The 12,732-nt window shown below is 40.6% G+C and overlaps 1 protein-coding gene across 3 annotated transcripts in view; it reads right to left on the reverse strand.

Annotated features, from left to right (window-relative positions):
- The window catches only part of NSMAF (neutral sphingomyelinase activation associated factor), a 38,951-nt gene extending 26,952 nt beyond the window's left edge, over positions 1-11,999 (reverse strand). For 2 of the 3 annotated variants that reach the window (XM_074881754.1, XM_074881737.1), the window contains exons 1-5: positions 11,620-11,996; positions 644-733; positions 466-544; positions 309-376; positions 183-219 (exon numbers count right to left, since the gene is read on the reverse strand). In XM_074881754.1, coding sequence (XP_074737855.1) covers positions 183-219; positions 309-376; positions 466-544; positions 644-733; positions 11,620-11,672 — 327 coding nt within the window. In that variant the 5' untranslated portion in view covers positions 11,673-11,996. Of the gene's footprint in view, positions 1-182; positions 220-308; positions 377-465; positions 545-643; positions 734-11,619 lie in introns of all 3 variants that reach the window. The other variant, XM_074881747.1, reaches the window with a different exon arrangement.
- Positions 12,000-12,732: the final 733 nt, after the last annotated feature.

A 12,732-nucleotide genomic window follows, 5' to 3' on the forward strand; every position in this document is an offset into this window, starting at 1 on the left:
AGTCATTAACAGTTTGAAGTTTCCAGCATCAACAGCTTCACATTAATGCTAAATTTTTGATACTAATTAGTTTTGTTTCCAGTTAATCCCCCATCCTAAGACTCCAGCTTCAAGAAAGACACCATTAAAGAACATAACCTTGCTCGTTTATACATCAAGAATCTGTTATATGCAGGTCTTACCTGGTTACACAGAACAGAAATCCCTCCAGATGTATCCCTGAAATGTAAATAAGATACTTGAAGAGACGGGCGTTTCAGCTTTAAAAGGCATTAAATACATATATACAGCAACTCAAATTCACATACCGTGTGAAAGGGTTATTTGCTTCATTATCTTCTGGGGCTTTTATACTAATGCAGTCTCTCAGTGGTATCTGCAGCAAGTTATAAAAATACATACTCCTTAAAAGATTTTTTAAAAGAATCTTAAGTTACCAAGAAACAGTAAGTTTGCACTGCTTACCTTGATAATGGGTTGCATATTGTCATCAGGTTCAAAAATTATTGACTTCGAACAGATTTTTAGAGAGCCTCTGAATTTTCTAAAAGGAACAATTAAAAAGAAAGTAGTTGTGTACGTGTTAGAGATACATGAGACTAGAAAGATTCCAGTAAATGAATGTATTTTAAGAGTTTTGTACCTTTCATCTCTGCAACCTTTATTTATAATATGATTGGCTGTGTGCTGTTCAAAGTAATATTCTTCCAGGTTAAGAAGAAGCAGTGAAAACCTACAAATAAATAAAAATTATTTATTCAAAAAGAAAAGACTATAACAGTTAGTATTCTTAACAAAATATATCAAGTGTTTGAGAAGCCTTCACTGATTTTTGTGCTGTGCTCCACACCCCATGAGTGAATTAATTTAATTTTTTTAAAGAAGAAACTCATATGGAAAATGTGTGTACACATGAAGATCGATTGATGATCTTCCAACATATATAAGTTTAGATATTTTGATTCTGTTCATATGTCTCAGGTGGGAACTATCCTAACACAGGCAGGCTTTCCCCCCAGCAAACACTAGTTCAGTCCTGATCAGCATATGCCAGTCAAAATATGCAACGACACAAAAGGAGGGGCAGGAACTAATCTCTTGGAGTGGAGGAGATCAGATCTTTCTGAAGCAAAGTCAAACTACATTGGTCTAAACTGTTAAGTGAAAACATGGCCACAGTTTTTAAAACATGGCTGAGCCACTCAATGGATACCCTCTGAGGAAGCATTACCTTCCACTTCAACCACATTTCTGCATTTCCTGTGCACCAGTGCCTGTTCAACACCACAGGAAGCCTGTTTATGGACTAATCCAGTAGACAAACAAACCTCAGTAACAACAACAAAAAATTGAAGTCTTTTAAAGTATTTAATTGCAGGATCATAGTACTGCCAGTGCTGGTATGAGGTAAATGCAAATAGGCTAGATTAGATAGAACATGAAACTCTGTTCTCTAATGACTCAAACTGCTGCAAGTGACTAAAATTCACCAACTTTACTAACAGGGTGAACACACCGTCACCTATGCATTTCAGCTGTGGGGAATGGCACAGCAGGAGGAGCAGAAACATCTTGTATCACTTCAGTTGGAAGTACAACAGCTTGTTTATTTGCAGCGTTGGTCTGATCTGCAGAAGTACTTAGTATTTATTCACATCCACACTTTGAGCTTTTTGTACTGTGTTCCTGATGTGCTTCACGAGAAATGCCTGTGACAATGCTAATAAACACCAAGTGTTCCCAGAGCAGTATTCAAATAGCAGTAAACATGTCGAGAGTTCACAAAATGAACTGACTGTACTGAATAGTCTGCTTGTTAAGAAAGCATATTTCACAGTAGAAAAAACAGCATTATTGGAAAATACATCTTGTTCATGTAAGATTTGTGTTGCACCTGTTATATTAAACAGAACATAACGATAACGGTTTACTGTAACTACAAGTAACAGTGGGTCTATATACTCAAAACTGTTTGTGTCCAAGCCACTTTGTACTAATGCATTATCTTTACCTCTCCTCTTTTGAAAACCGATATTTTATGATGCCATTAAGAAACACCTGATGTTAAAATGTTAGAAAACATATGTTAGAACAGTATACACCATACAAAACTCCCTAAGAAAATTCAACACAAGTCTCAAAAAATCTCTTCACCCTCTATCCCAGTTGCTGTTGTATCGTTCTTAAATATCTCTAGTTTCCAATGGGGTTTTAGGACTTTGCCTTCACATATCCATTCTCAGAAGACATAACTTCAGTTGCCTTCCATTTCTCATAGAAGTCTGTTCTCAAAACTTACTGCCACCTAAGAAAACATGTCCTACCAACAGGTGTAAACTGAATTTCCAAGTTTCTGAGGCCTTGGTGCCTTTGAAGGAGCCAAATCATTCTTTCCATATTTATTTTGATCACTCACCTTCTGGAAGCTAAAACAGAAGGTCTAGCCCAGCATTTTGAGGAAAAAAAGCTTCACTAGGAACAGTCTACAAGCTAAGAGGGAAGAGAAGTATGAAACCAAAGCAGCTTCCACAGTTACCATTAAATTCCATTTTTCAACACATCATCCATTTGAAATCATCTGGGATAAACTTAAAATACCTGAGATTTTGCAAACTCAGATCTAGCAAGTGTATCACATTTTGATTAAAAGCTTTTTAATAAAGCTACCTTAGGATATATAAAACCAATTCATCATCAGAATGTTTTTATTTCTAGTATATATAAGCATACACACTGAGCTTATTATCCACAAGCCAAAATATTTAAATAAAAAAAGTTAAGAACAAAGGTAATACCCAGATTTGCTTGAAAAAATCTCTCTCATCAGGGGGCAGATACTATTGACATAGGGAAAAATGAGCTTCACAGCAATTATGTTCATGGTCCCACAATTTTTCTTCTAAGACAACTGGTAATGCCTGTTTGATAGAATTCATTTCTGAAATTCTTCATTCTTGGGCTCTTTCTTTTGTCTCCACCTATTCTTTTGACAAACTCCCCATGTCTTTATACTCTTTCCAAATTCACTTGTTGGCAGCACTGGTAATTACTGGACTGTCCTCTTAAGTTTTTGGTAAATGCAGGAATCCTTCATATATTCAAGATAAGCCATGTTTTTACATCAAAATATTGGCTCTGTTATTCACAGTAACATGCTTACATAAGCTGAAGTACATAAACCAAGAGAATTCTCTTTCAAATTTTTCTGGATAACCATCCCCTAGAAACTGTTGTAACTTTATACTCAACACCTTATGCATCAATTCACCTTCCCAAAATCTGAAGCTGTGGGCTACTGGGAAGGATTTGAGGTACACTTTCCCTGGTATCATCCTCACTCCTAATGAATCAGATCATAGAACAATAGAATGGTTTGGGTTAGAAGGGACCTTAAGATCATCTAGTTCCAACCCCCCTGCATGGGCAGGGACACCTTCCACTAGACCAGGTTGCTCATGATTTCATGAAAAAGATAACAGACAAGTTATGCATAACTCAAGAATAACTCTTCATATAAGCTAAATAGGTACTGTGGGAAATTGTACATTTCTTCCTTTTTAAACACAATATTTTCTAGCAGCATCCAGTCTTCCCTTTTGCTTCAGTCTCTCTGTGTCTCTTCCACATGACTACTCACTACCCAGTTTTACAGAGACAGCATCGCTGTAGAGCTCCATGCTGGAGACCAGTGACCTCCTGTGCTGTAACCTCATGCCACTTTCCATTCTCAGCTTTGTTGTCTTGAAAAAAGGTTGTATTGCTGGCAGCTGTCAAAGCATTTTTCTCCAAACACTGTATGTCATATAGGCCAAGTGCATTTTCCACATTTTATCTTTGCCCCCACACTCTCTACAAAGTGTTCCAGGTGGCCCTGCAGTCTCTTCTAAGCAATTCTGTACTTGTTGCTACTCTCCTACTTGCAAGTCCATTTTTTCTATTTTCCATTTCCTCTATTTTCAGGCTGCTATGAGTCAATTCTGCAGGCAGACAGAGCTAGACATCACATCTCCACAAATACAATCACCAATTGCTACTCTTCTCAAGCACTCATTGCAACTGGGATGAACTTACAGTCTGTCCAAAGATCCTGTCACAAAAACTTCACCTTTCAAAATTCCACCTTTCGTGGCAATAAACTACCCCTCAAACCACATGATTTCACCATCTGCTTCTTCACCAGCACAAAAGAACATATGATTAAAGACATCATTAGCTAAGATGAAATATTGCTATTCTTTTTTCTGGAGTCCAACTGCTTGCATACACATATCAAGTCTATCTTTAACTCTTCTTCATGATACTGTCATTGTGTTCCAGCTCCCTGGAGCTTTTCATGTCTCTTTTTCTCTTGCTGTTCTCTTTCAATTGCTCCTGACAATAGTCCGTCTTACCTTCATTTCCACAAATACATTTTCAAATTCTAGTTATGATACCATAAGTGGAACCAAAATTTTCAGACTTGCATCTCAACTACTGACAAAACAATCTAGACCAGTTCCAGTTACTGCTAATTACCAGCTTTGAAGATTTTGAAGCATGATCTCTGGAATAACCTTCTGGCATTTCTCAACTCAACTCAGTCCTTAAAGCTTAAGTATTTAAATTTCATTAGTCTGCGTTAATAATCCATAGGGTTGTCAAAAAAAAGGAAAAGTCAAGTTTCATCAGGTGTTACTAGAGTACAGTCAGAGCTTTTTAACTTCACAGAACAGACTTCTTCCACGTAAATAAGTAGAGTCACTGATGGTTATTGTAGTACAGGGTACCTCTTGAGAACCATCACTGCACAGGATGATACTTCAGGCTTGCCAGGAGGTTTAACAAGCATTTACAGACAGCAAGGAAACAGATCAGTCTCTGGTATGATACATGAGTAAGCAAACACAGTGTTGTGAAGGCCTGAAAAAATAGGAAATCAATCACAGTAGCTATTATAATTAAAGCAATGGGGATCTTCAACATGCAATTAAGCAGTTGGACTTTAGGCTGACTGTCTTCCAAAGAGCTAAAGAAGGTATTCCAAAGACACTTATGATATCAAGATAACTGACATACAAAATTTATATCTATCAACTGCTATGTGGTCTTATGACAGGAATTTGTACACACAGTATAGATCTAAAACAGTAATTTAATTCTTCTGAGCACTACAGGAAGGAAAAATAACACCAAAAAACCAACAAACAATAGTAGGAAGAGAATGCATGATACCCTGTATAAGAAACTGATTAAATTTGTAACAGTTGAGAACTGTATTTTGGTCTTCAGCCACCGAGCAGCTCTACTGTTCACTGTGCTGAGTAATTAACAGCACATGCTGTAAGCCTATGACTTACCACACTGCCCTAGAAGAACAGCCTGGATCACAAAACCGATGTCAAGTCAAGTAAGACTAAGCCAGTCTGTTCCCAGCCTATCCTCCCTTGCCTTCAAGTCTGACCCCAAGACATTAAAAAACCTCAACCTCAGCAATTAGTCAGGCAAACTGCTCTTCCAGTGAGGAGGACTGGACAACTTCAATAATGCAATTGGTTACCTCCCAAAAAATAAAGAAACCTATCAAAAAATTATAATTTTTCTCCCCAAAAGCAAACCGTAAGTATTAACTAGGAAAGGTACAAAAATACCATCATATCTAAAACAAAAAAGTTGGGGGTTTCTTTGTCCTTTTAAATTATCAGCAAGAACTAGTAACTGATGAAAACAGTTCTGGTTCTAACACAAACAGTTGTGTTTTTTAATAAAAAAAGCAAAGGGATCTTCTACATGTGCCTGCTGCTCTCAAACTTCGCATTCTTTAATACTGTGATAATCAAATATCAGAAACTATTCTGCTTCAGGCAAACAGAAAAGGATCAAGTTTAAGATATTTTTCTTAGCATCAGGAAGTGGTTCATTTTAATACATTTTCAAAATGTATAACACAATTGTTACTTGAAACTTCCCAAGTATAAACGATTTAATCGGCATTTACTAAAAATCTACTTAGAGAAGGGCAATGTTATATCTTCTCTTGGAAAGCGACTCAAACATCTATTGACACAAAATGCTTTTAAATCAAGCAATAAAACTCACACCTTGAAGTGTGTTACAGGTTATTTTTATGCTGGCTTCCTAATGAAAACACATTTACCAGGTTTATGTTCACAAAGTTTGTGGTCACCATGATATTTAATAGCTCACAACAGACTGATGAAGTTATTAAGCCACGGCCACGTCTTCAGGGATCATTTACCACTTTCTCTTGTATTGAACTTAACATACTAGAGTATTTTTTAAAAAAACAATGTATTATTTCAAAAATGACAGAGACAGACAAGATTTTCAAAGAAAGCTCAAACTCCATGAAAGTACCTGTTAGGGGTGAGAGTTAAAAGATGTTCAATGCATAATATTACAGCTTCTTAACAGTCTGGTCTTTATCCTCAAAGTCTCACCAGTAGCAAACAGGCATTCAGAAAACTTCTCAGAAGATGATATTTTCTTAATACATATGATCATTTGAAAACTGGAATTTAAAGAAAAAAAAAGCTGTAGTAGCTTCACTGGTCCAACCTAGCCCACCAACTTGTAATGCAACTACTTACAGTTGTGGAGACCATCCACTTCTGACTGAAAAGGCTGTCACATTAGCAGATAGATCAGAATACAAGCTTCCATTCAGAGCTGTGGAGTTTCCCCAGGACAGCTTTGCACAGCTTTAGTAACCTGAACCAGTCCGTGGAAGGGAACATGACATACCAGAGACGGTACAATATGAAGGGGTCAGGGACAAGAACAAGGTGGCCAGGAAGGAGACCCTACCCTTTGGAAGGCAGCAAGCCTGTGAAGCAGCTCAGCTGTCAGAGACGCTGAGAAAGAGGCAGTTTCACTTTCCCGGATGAAATAAATGGGTAGCCACCACTCCCACCAGAGTAAACCCTTGACCTTTAGAGTCGATGGAAGAGCATTTAAGCTGTTACATCCCTGGTTTAATGCAAACCCTGTATTTGAAATCAACAGTAGAAGCAGTTGGGGAGCGGGGTGGGGAGAAGAACATTCTAGGTAAGGGAACATCTTCTATTATAACAACTCACATAGCTGAAAAAAAAAACCCAGCCAATTTTAAAGAATGTAAGAAGTTTCCCAGGTCTGAAACGGAAGAAAGACTGTTCAGTCACAGTTGTGTGTGTCTGTCTGTCTGGGAGTGTATGTTGAGGGGGCAGGAGGGGAAGCAATACATAATCAGTGTAATGTAGTCACACACACCTCCACACACCCCCAGACCCTCCAGACAACTTTAATGAAGGTTCTAAGAGCTTTTGTGTTGGAACATCTTCAATTCCCACACAGTGTTAGAGGTATACAGAACCTGGTGGAGTAAAGGGTTAATCTTTTAATAGTGTATGAGCTGTTTGAGCTTAAAAGGTAAACACCTACACTTAAGGAGAGAGGTAAATTGAAGCATGCTAATATAATTTTGCTTGGAGATTTATTTCAAATTCCTGTCTTTGTATTGTCCCAGAAAAATTATATTGAGAAAATCTGAAAAATTAATATGGAAGTGATGTGGAAGGTATTTTCTTGTGAAGGGAATGAGTTGTGGTTTGAGAGGCAGCTTCAGGGGGGGAGGCGGGGGGGAAAGGCAAGCACCTTGCCAAGAAAAACAAAACTTAATCTACAGCAGCAGAAAGGGTGACAGAGGTAAATGACAAAGCAGTGAAGAACTCTGGTTTCTCTCTTCTAAATACAAAGTTGAAAGTGACTTGTTTATTTTTGCCTTTTTTGAAAAAATCCCGTATAATTGCTACTCAGAAAAGGGCTGAGGAATATGAGTCAAGAACACACCCAAGACGCATAGGAAAACCAGGCACGACACTAAGTACCAAGAAAACACTTGCAAAACTTCAGCTCATATGATGTCATCCCCTATACACAAGGTTTGGGAACCCAAATGTCACCCAAACATTCCAAACATTGTTCAGAGTATTCAACAAAGAAGCAAATCACCCTTTACAAACTATAACCTGGGGTTTATAAATCCTGCCAAGATGCTATAAAATATTATCCAAATAAAGAGTATGTTGTATCAGGATTAGTCTACTTGAGAATTTTAAAACATGCTTGATGTGCATGTCCCTCTACACTTCAGTTTGAAAAGATCTCATCTGAGATCCAACAACACGGAGGGGAAAAAGAAATAAAACTCCCATCAAACACACAACTTATTTTATATACCAATGTCACCTATCAACTGAAGCAGTGGACTTGTCCAAATTGGACACAGGAAAGAATGCACAGCAACGAGTGTCTTGGCAAAATCCTGTTTATACCACCCAGAGAAGGCACCCCATTGATCCTGCTTCAAATTCTCAACCTGTGATTGAATTCTTAACATTTCCATCACTTCATCAGGAAAGCACATGCTGGAAATCTACTTGGACACAAGGGTTTCAAGTGGCTGATGCGACACACTCTGCACAATCACTTGACCCGATACTGGAAGTGCAATCCTGATAACAGAAGGACATGGCCAGGGATGAAAAAGCAGGCCAGCCCAAATCAGCAGCAGCCCAAAGCTCTGTAAAACCAATTCTAAAATTAAACCTCCTCCTAATGAGAGCAAAGCATCTATAGGCCAGCTGTAGGACTCATTTGCTGATGTCTGAATAAAAACCTTTGTTATGTATATTTTGTCCCAAAAGACTAAGATAAGGCTACAGATTTAAAAAAAATAAAAATGCCCAAATGCCCAAGCAACTGTCACCCAAAAAGATCCATCCACAGGTCCTACATGCTGCCAGTGGGTTGCTTCGTGTGACTGACGTTCTCAGCAGAAGAGATGCACCCCTCGAACAGGAGGCTGAGCAGCGTCCAAGACAAACCAGCAGAACTGTGTTATTAAGGGCCCTTGTATCAAGCATTAGACTTGGCCCTCTTTGGGCACACCACCAACAGAACCAAAAACTCAATTTGTAAAGAGAGCAACAACCTGAGCCAAACACTAAACCATTTAAGTTTTGCAACTAAAATTGTTTGTAAAAAAGGATTCCTACTCATGAATGCTGAATATTTTAGAGATTAAATTATGTAAGCATGCACACAACACTAATTAAAAAGGGACATATCTCATCTTTCTTTAGTCTGAACACCTGGGCAAAGTGAAAATAGCTATCAATACAGAAGAATTTGAAGGGAAAATTCCTGCTAGAATGAACCCTGCTCAGTAGGGATATGGATTTGTTTAATCACATGTAAAGTAAAACCTGCTGCTTGTTCTCAGTATGCGCACACAGGACATTTCAGTATTTTCTTGTTTTCTTCTGGAAAACTGCATACAGTCAGAAAAGCAGATTTATGTAACCAGACATTAAAGCAGTCCAACTAATTAGTTAAGTGATCTGAAAAAAAATTATTTCCTCTTAAAACTGATCAGATCTTCCTTCTCTCCCTAAAGCAACTGCGTAAGAAGATTAACTTTTTACCTATGAAGTTTCACAGTACTCTTAACCAGAACTTTCATAGCTTATGTTTTTGTAGAAAGCAAGCTACGATAGCAAAAAACAAAATAAAAAACCCAACCCAAAAAACAAACTACACACCAAATGCAGTTGTCACAAAGTTGCAGAGTCCTCCTCATCTCACTAGGAAATAACTACACCAAAATGACATAAATCAAGAGAAGCTTTGAAGCAGGAGTTGGTATCTCTGTTAACAATTGCCCAGCAAGAAGGTGAAAAGAAAAGCTTTCAGAGGCTATCCTTTCAATCAAGTGATATAAAGAGCTTTTTTTTTTTTTTTGAACTGTTTTAAGGCAGGACTATAAAGAAAACAGAAGACAGAATTTGGTATTTCTCATTTGATATTTCAGAGTGCAAAACCTTTTAAATCACTTAAATGTTTTTAATATTTCCTAATTTAGAAAAGCACAAGAAGAGAGGGAGGGGAAAAGACCTGATATAGGGTACAAAATATCTACAAATTTACTTCTGTTTCACACAAATATCAATTGTTAGGCAAGGGGAAGAAACAGAGAAAAGAGTTTACAGATATTGAAATAGGAAAAGCTACCAGTGCAAATGAGAACAAGACTCATCTTTCATGAAGTGCTCAAATTACTAACTCAAATAATAACATCCTAAAATGCTTCCAAATATGAGCAAAGAAAAATATTTCTCATTAGAGACTTTCAATAACTGCAGATCAGTAATGCTGACAGACATTGACATGTGGGTTTTGTTTTTAGAAAAGATTTAGATCTCCCTTGGGTTCTTTGGGACAAGTCTGATGAGTTCCGGCCTTTTTCTCAGCTTCTCAAAAAAGGGAGACTATTCACAATAAATACATAACAGAGCTAATATAGTCATTCTTCTAGCTTTTCCTATACTTAAGATGTTTACTTTGAAATTTTAAATCCTTCTCTTTTCCTTCTGCACAGGAAGTTTATCCATTCTCCCTGCAGCCCCTCATACACAACTGAAACCACAGCAGCACCCAAAAGCAACAGGGAGAAGACATACAAGACAAAAAGTGATCGAGAATATGTCCGTACTTCAAAAACACTTCAAAAGCCGTAATGGCTTTCCAGGCTGAATAGTTATGAATCAGAATTTATATGGACAAAGTGAGCCAAGCTCTTTGTCATGGGGTTTTCTCACCAACAATAGACTGTGCTGCGTAACCGGCAGCATCAGGAATTTGCACAGGACCCGTCTGCTGTCCGGCCCCCGTGCCTGCTGGCCCCTTGGTTCTTGCAGAGGGAGGCAAAGGGGGAACCCTGCTTCCCCCCAGAGAAGACATCCGTGTCCCTCCACTGTGTGACCCGCACTGACCGTAATATTACTCTCACCTTATAGAGATTTCCTACATGGCAATATTAAGATTGAAAAGGGGGTTGAAACTTGGTGACAAGCCAGATGCAGATAAGACACAAAAAAGAAAGCAGGACACTAGCTAAAAATAAGAGAGTAAATTCAGGATATACTCAAGCATGTGTGATAAGCCTTTCTTGTACGTTCAGTTAGCCACAGGAACACAAAATAGAGATTACAGTCAGAAAGCAGGAACAGACTAATTGAATTTAACACTCACAGAGTCTGTAATTAAAGGGCTGACAATACACTGATTATAATGTTCAGGATTAAAAATAATAAACTCCATCTATAGTGAAGCAGAGCTGCAACTCCATGCCACTACTGAGAACTAACAAATAAATAAAAATCTACACATGCTATTTTCAGGCAGTATATACAAGGCAAACAGCATTCATATTTTCCCAGCCTCGTCAGCCTTAACTCTCGGCAATCATTAGCTATCTGAGTAAAACAGTAGAACCGACGAAGGCGAAGCCCAGCACAGCATCTGGCCTCCGCTGCCGGCGCTCCCTCCGCCGGGGCCGGCTGTCTCCCTGGAGGCGGCCCCGCCGCCCGCGGCCCCCCGGCGGGCCCTCCGCCTCCCCTCCCCGGGGGGCCCCGCCGCCCCCGCCCCGGCGAAGGGGCAGGCCGGGGAAGGCGGAGGGGGTGGGTGGGTGTGTGTAAGCCGGGGCACGGCAGCATCGGCCCCCCTCGCCGGCCAGGGAGCGGGCGGCTCCCCGGCCCCAGGGCCGAGGCCGAGCCGCGGTGGCGGGGCAGGGCTGCTCACCTCTCCTTGGAGTACAGCTCCCGCTCCAGCCGCCGCTTGCGGATGAAAGCCATGGAGCCGCCCGGCCTCGGTGCCGCTCTACAGCAGTGCAGGCCAGGCTAGGCCAGGCCAGGCCAGGCCGTGCCGCGACTCAGGGAGGCGGGGAGAGCGGGCTGGCCCGCGGCCGCAGGCAGGCAGCCGGTCTGGCGGGCCCGGCCGGGGGCGCCCGCCCCGTTTATACCGCCGGAGAGGCGGGGGAAGGTGGCATAGGCCGCTGGGGAAGGGAGCCTGTCGGCACCGAGGGCTCTGCGCCCTCGCCCGGGCTGCGGCGTCCCTGCGGCCCTTCAGGGCCGACGAGGCCTGGGCTGGGCAGGGGCCGCTGGGCTGCCTCGCGGGGGGGCTCACCACGGGAACGCAGCCGCCCACCCACACCCCTCCCGCCATCCCTTCTCTTAAAGCTTTTGCCTGTTTATTTCTCTTGTCGCTGGCACGGAGGTGCCACCCGTGTCCATGCCTCACGGCAGCGGGGGCTGGGTGTGGAAACGCGGGGCCCGGGGCGACGGTGGGCCCAGCCTCCTCCCGGGGCGACCAGGGAGTGTAATGCCCGGGCCGAAAATCGTCTTCGTGTGTGCACAGAGGGAAGCGAACGCTTTATTACCTAGCAAAAGGGTCTATTTACTTGCATTTAAATAAAAGTTGTAAATACAATGCCATTGCAGTGATTTCCTTCTGCCTGTAATGTGTGTGACAGATGCTGCTCGGGCAGGAGGTGGAGTTCTGCCAGGTGTTCAAAACCTAAAAAAACCTCTGTGGAGGGGGAGGTAAATAAAATCCCTTAGTTCGTATAAAACACTTCGGTTCATATAACTGCCATTGTATCTGAGCAATTTATAATGTGTTTACTGACTCAATCTCTTGTGAGATAGAAAAATACAGCTATTTGCATTTTTATAAGTCAAAAAAAAAAAGATTCACAGAGGGGATGTAATTTTTCAGATAGGAGTAAAAAGATTGATAGGTTTGTAGGCCTCAAGAGATTGTCTAATCTAATCTGTGCTGAGGCTGAATCAGGTATATGTTGATCAGTGTTACTCAAACATTTTCAGTTTGTGGACCCATAAACATGAATATGAG

Source organism: Strix uralensis, chromosome 1 (genome assembly GCF_047716275.1).
Source record: "Strix uralensis isolate ZFMK-TIS-50842 chromosome 1, bStrUra1, whole genome shotgun sequence".
Taxonomy (NCBI): Eukaryota; Metazoa; Chordata; class Aves; order Strigiformes; family Strigidae; genus Strix; species Strix uralensis.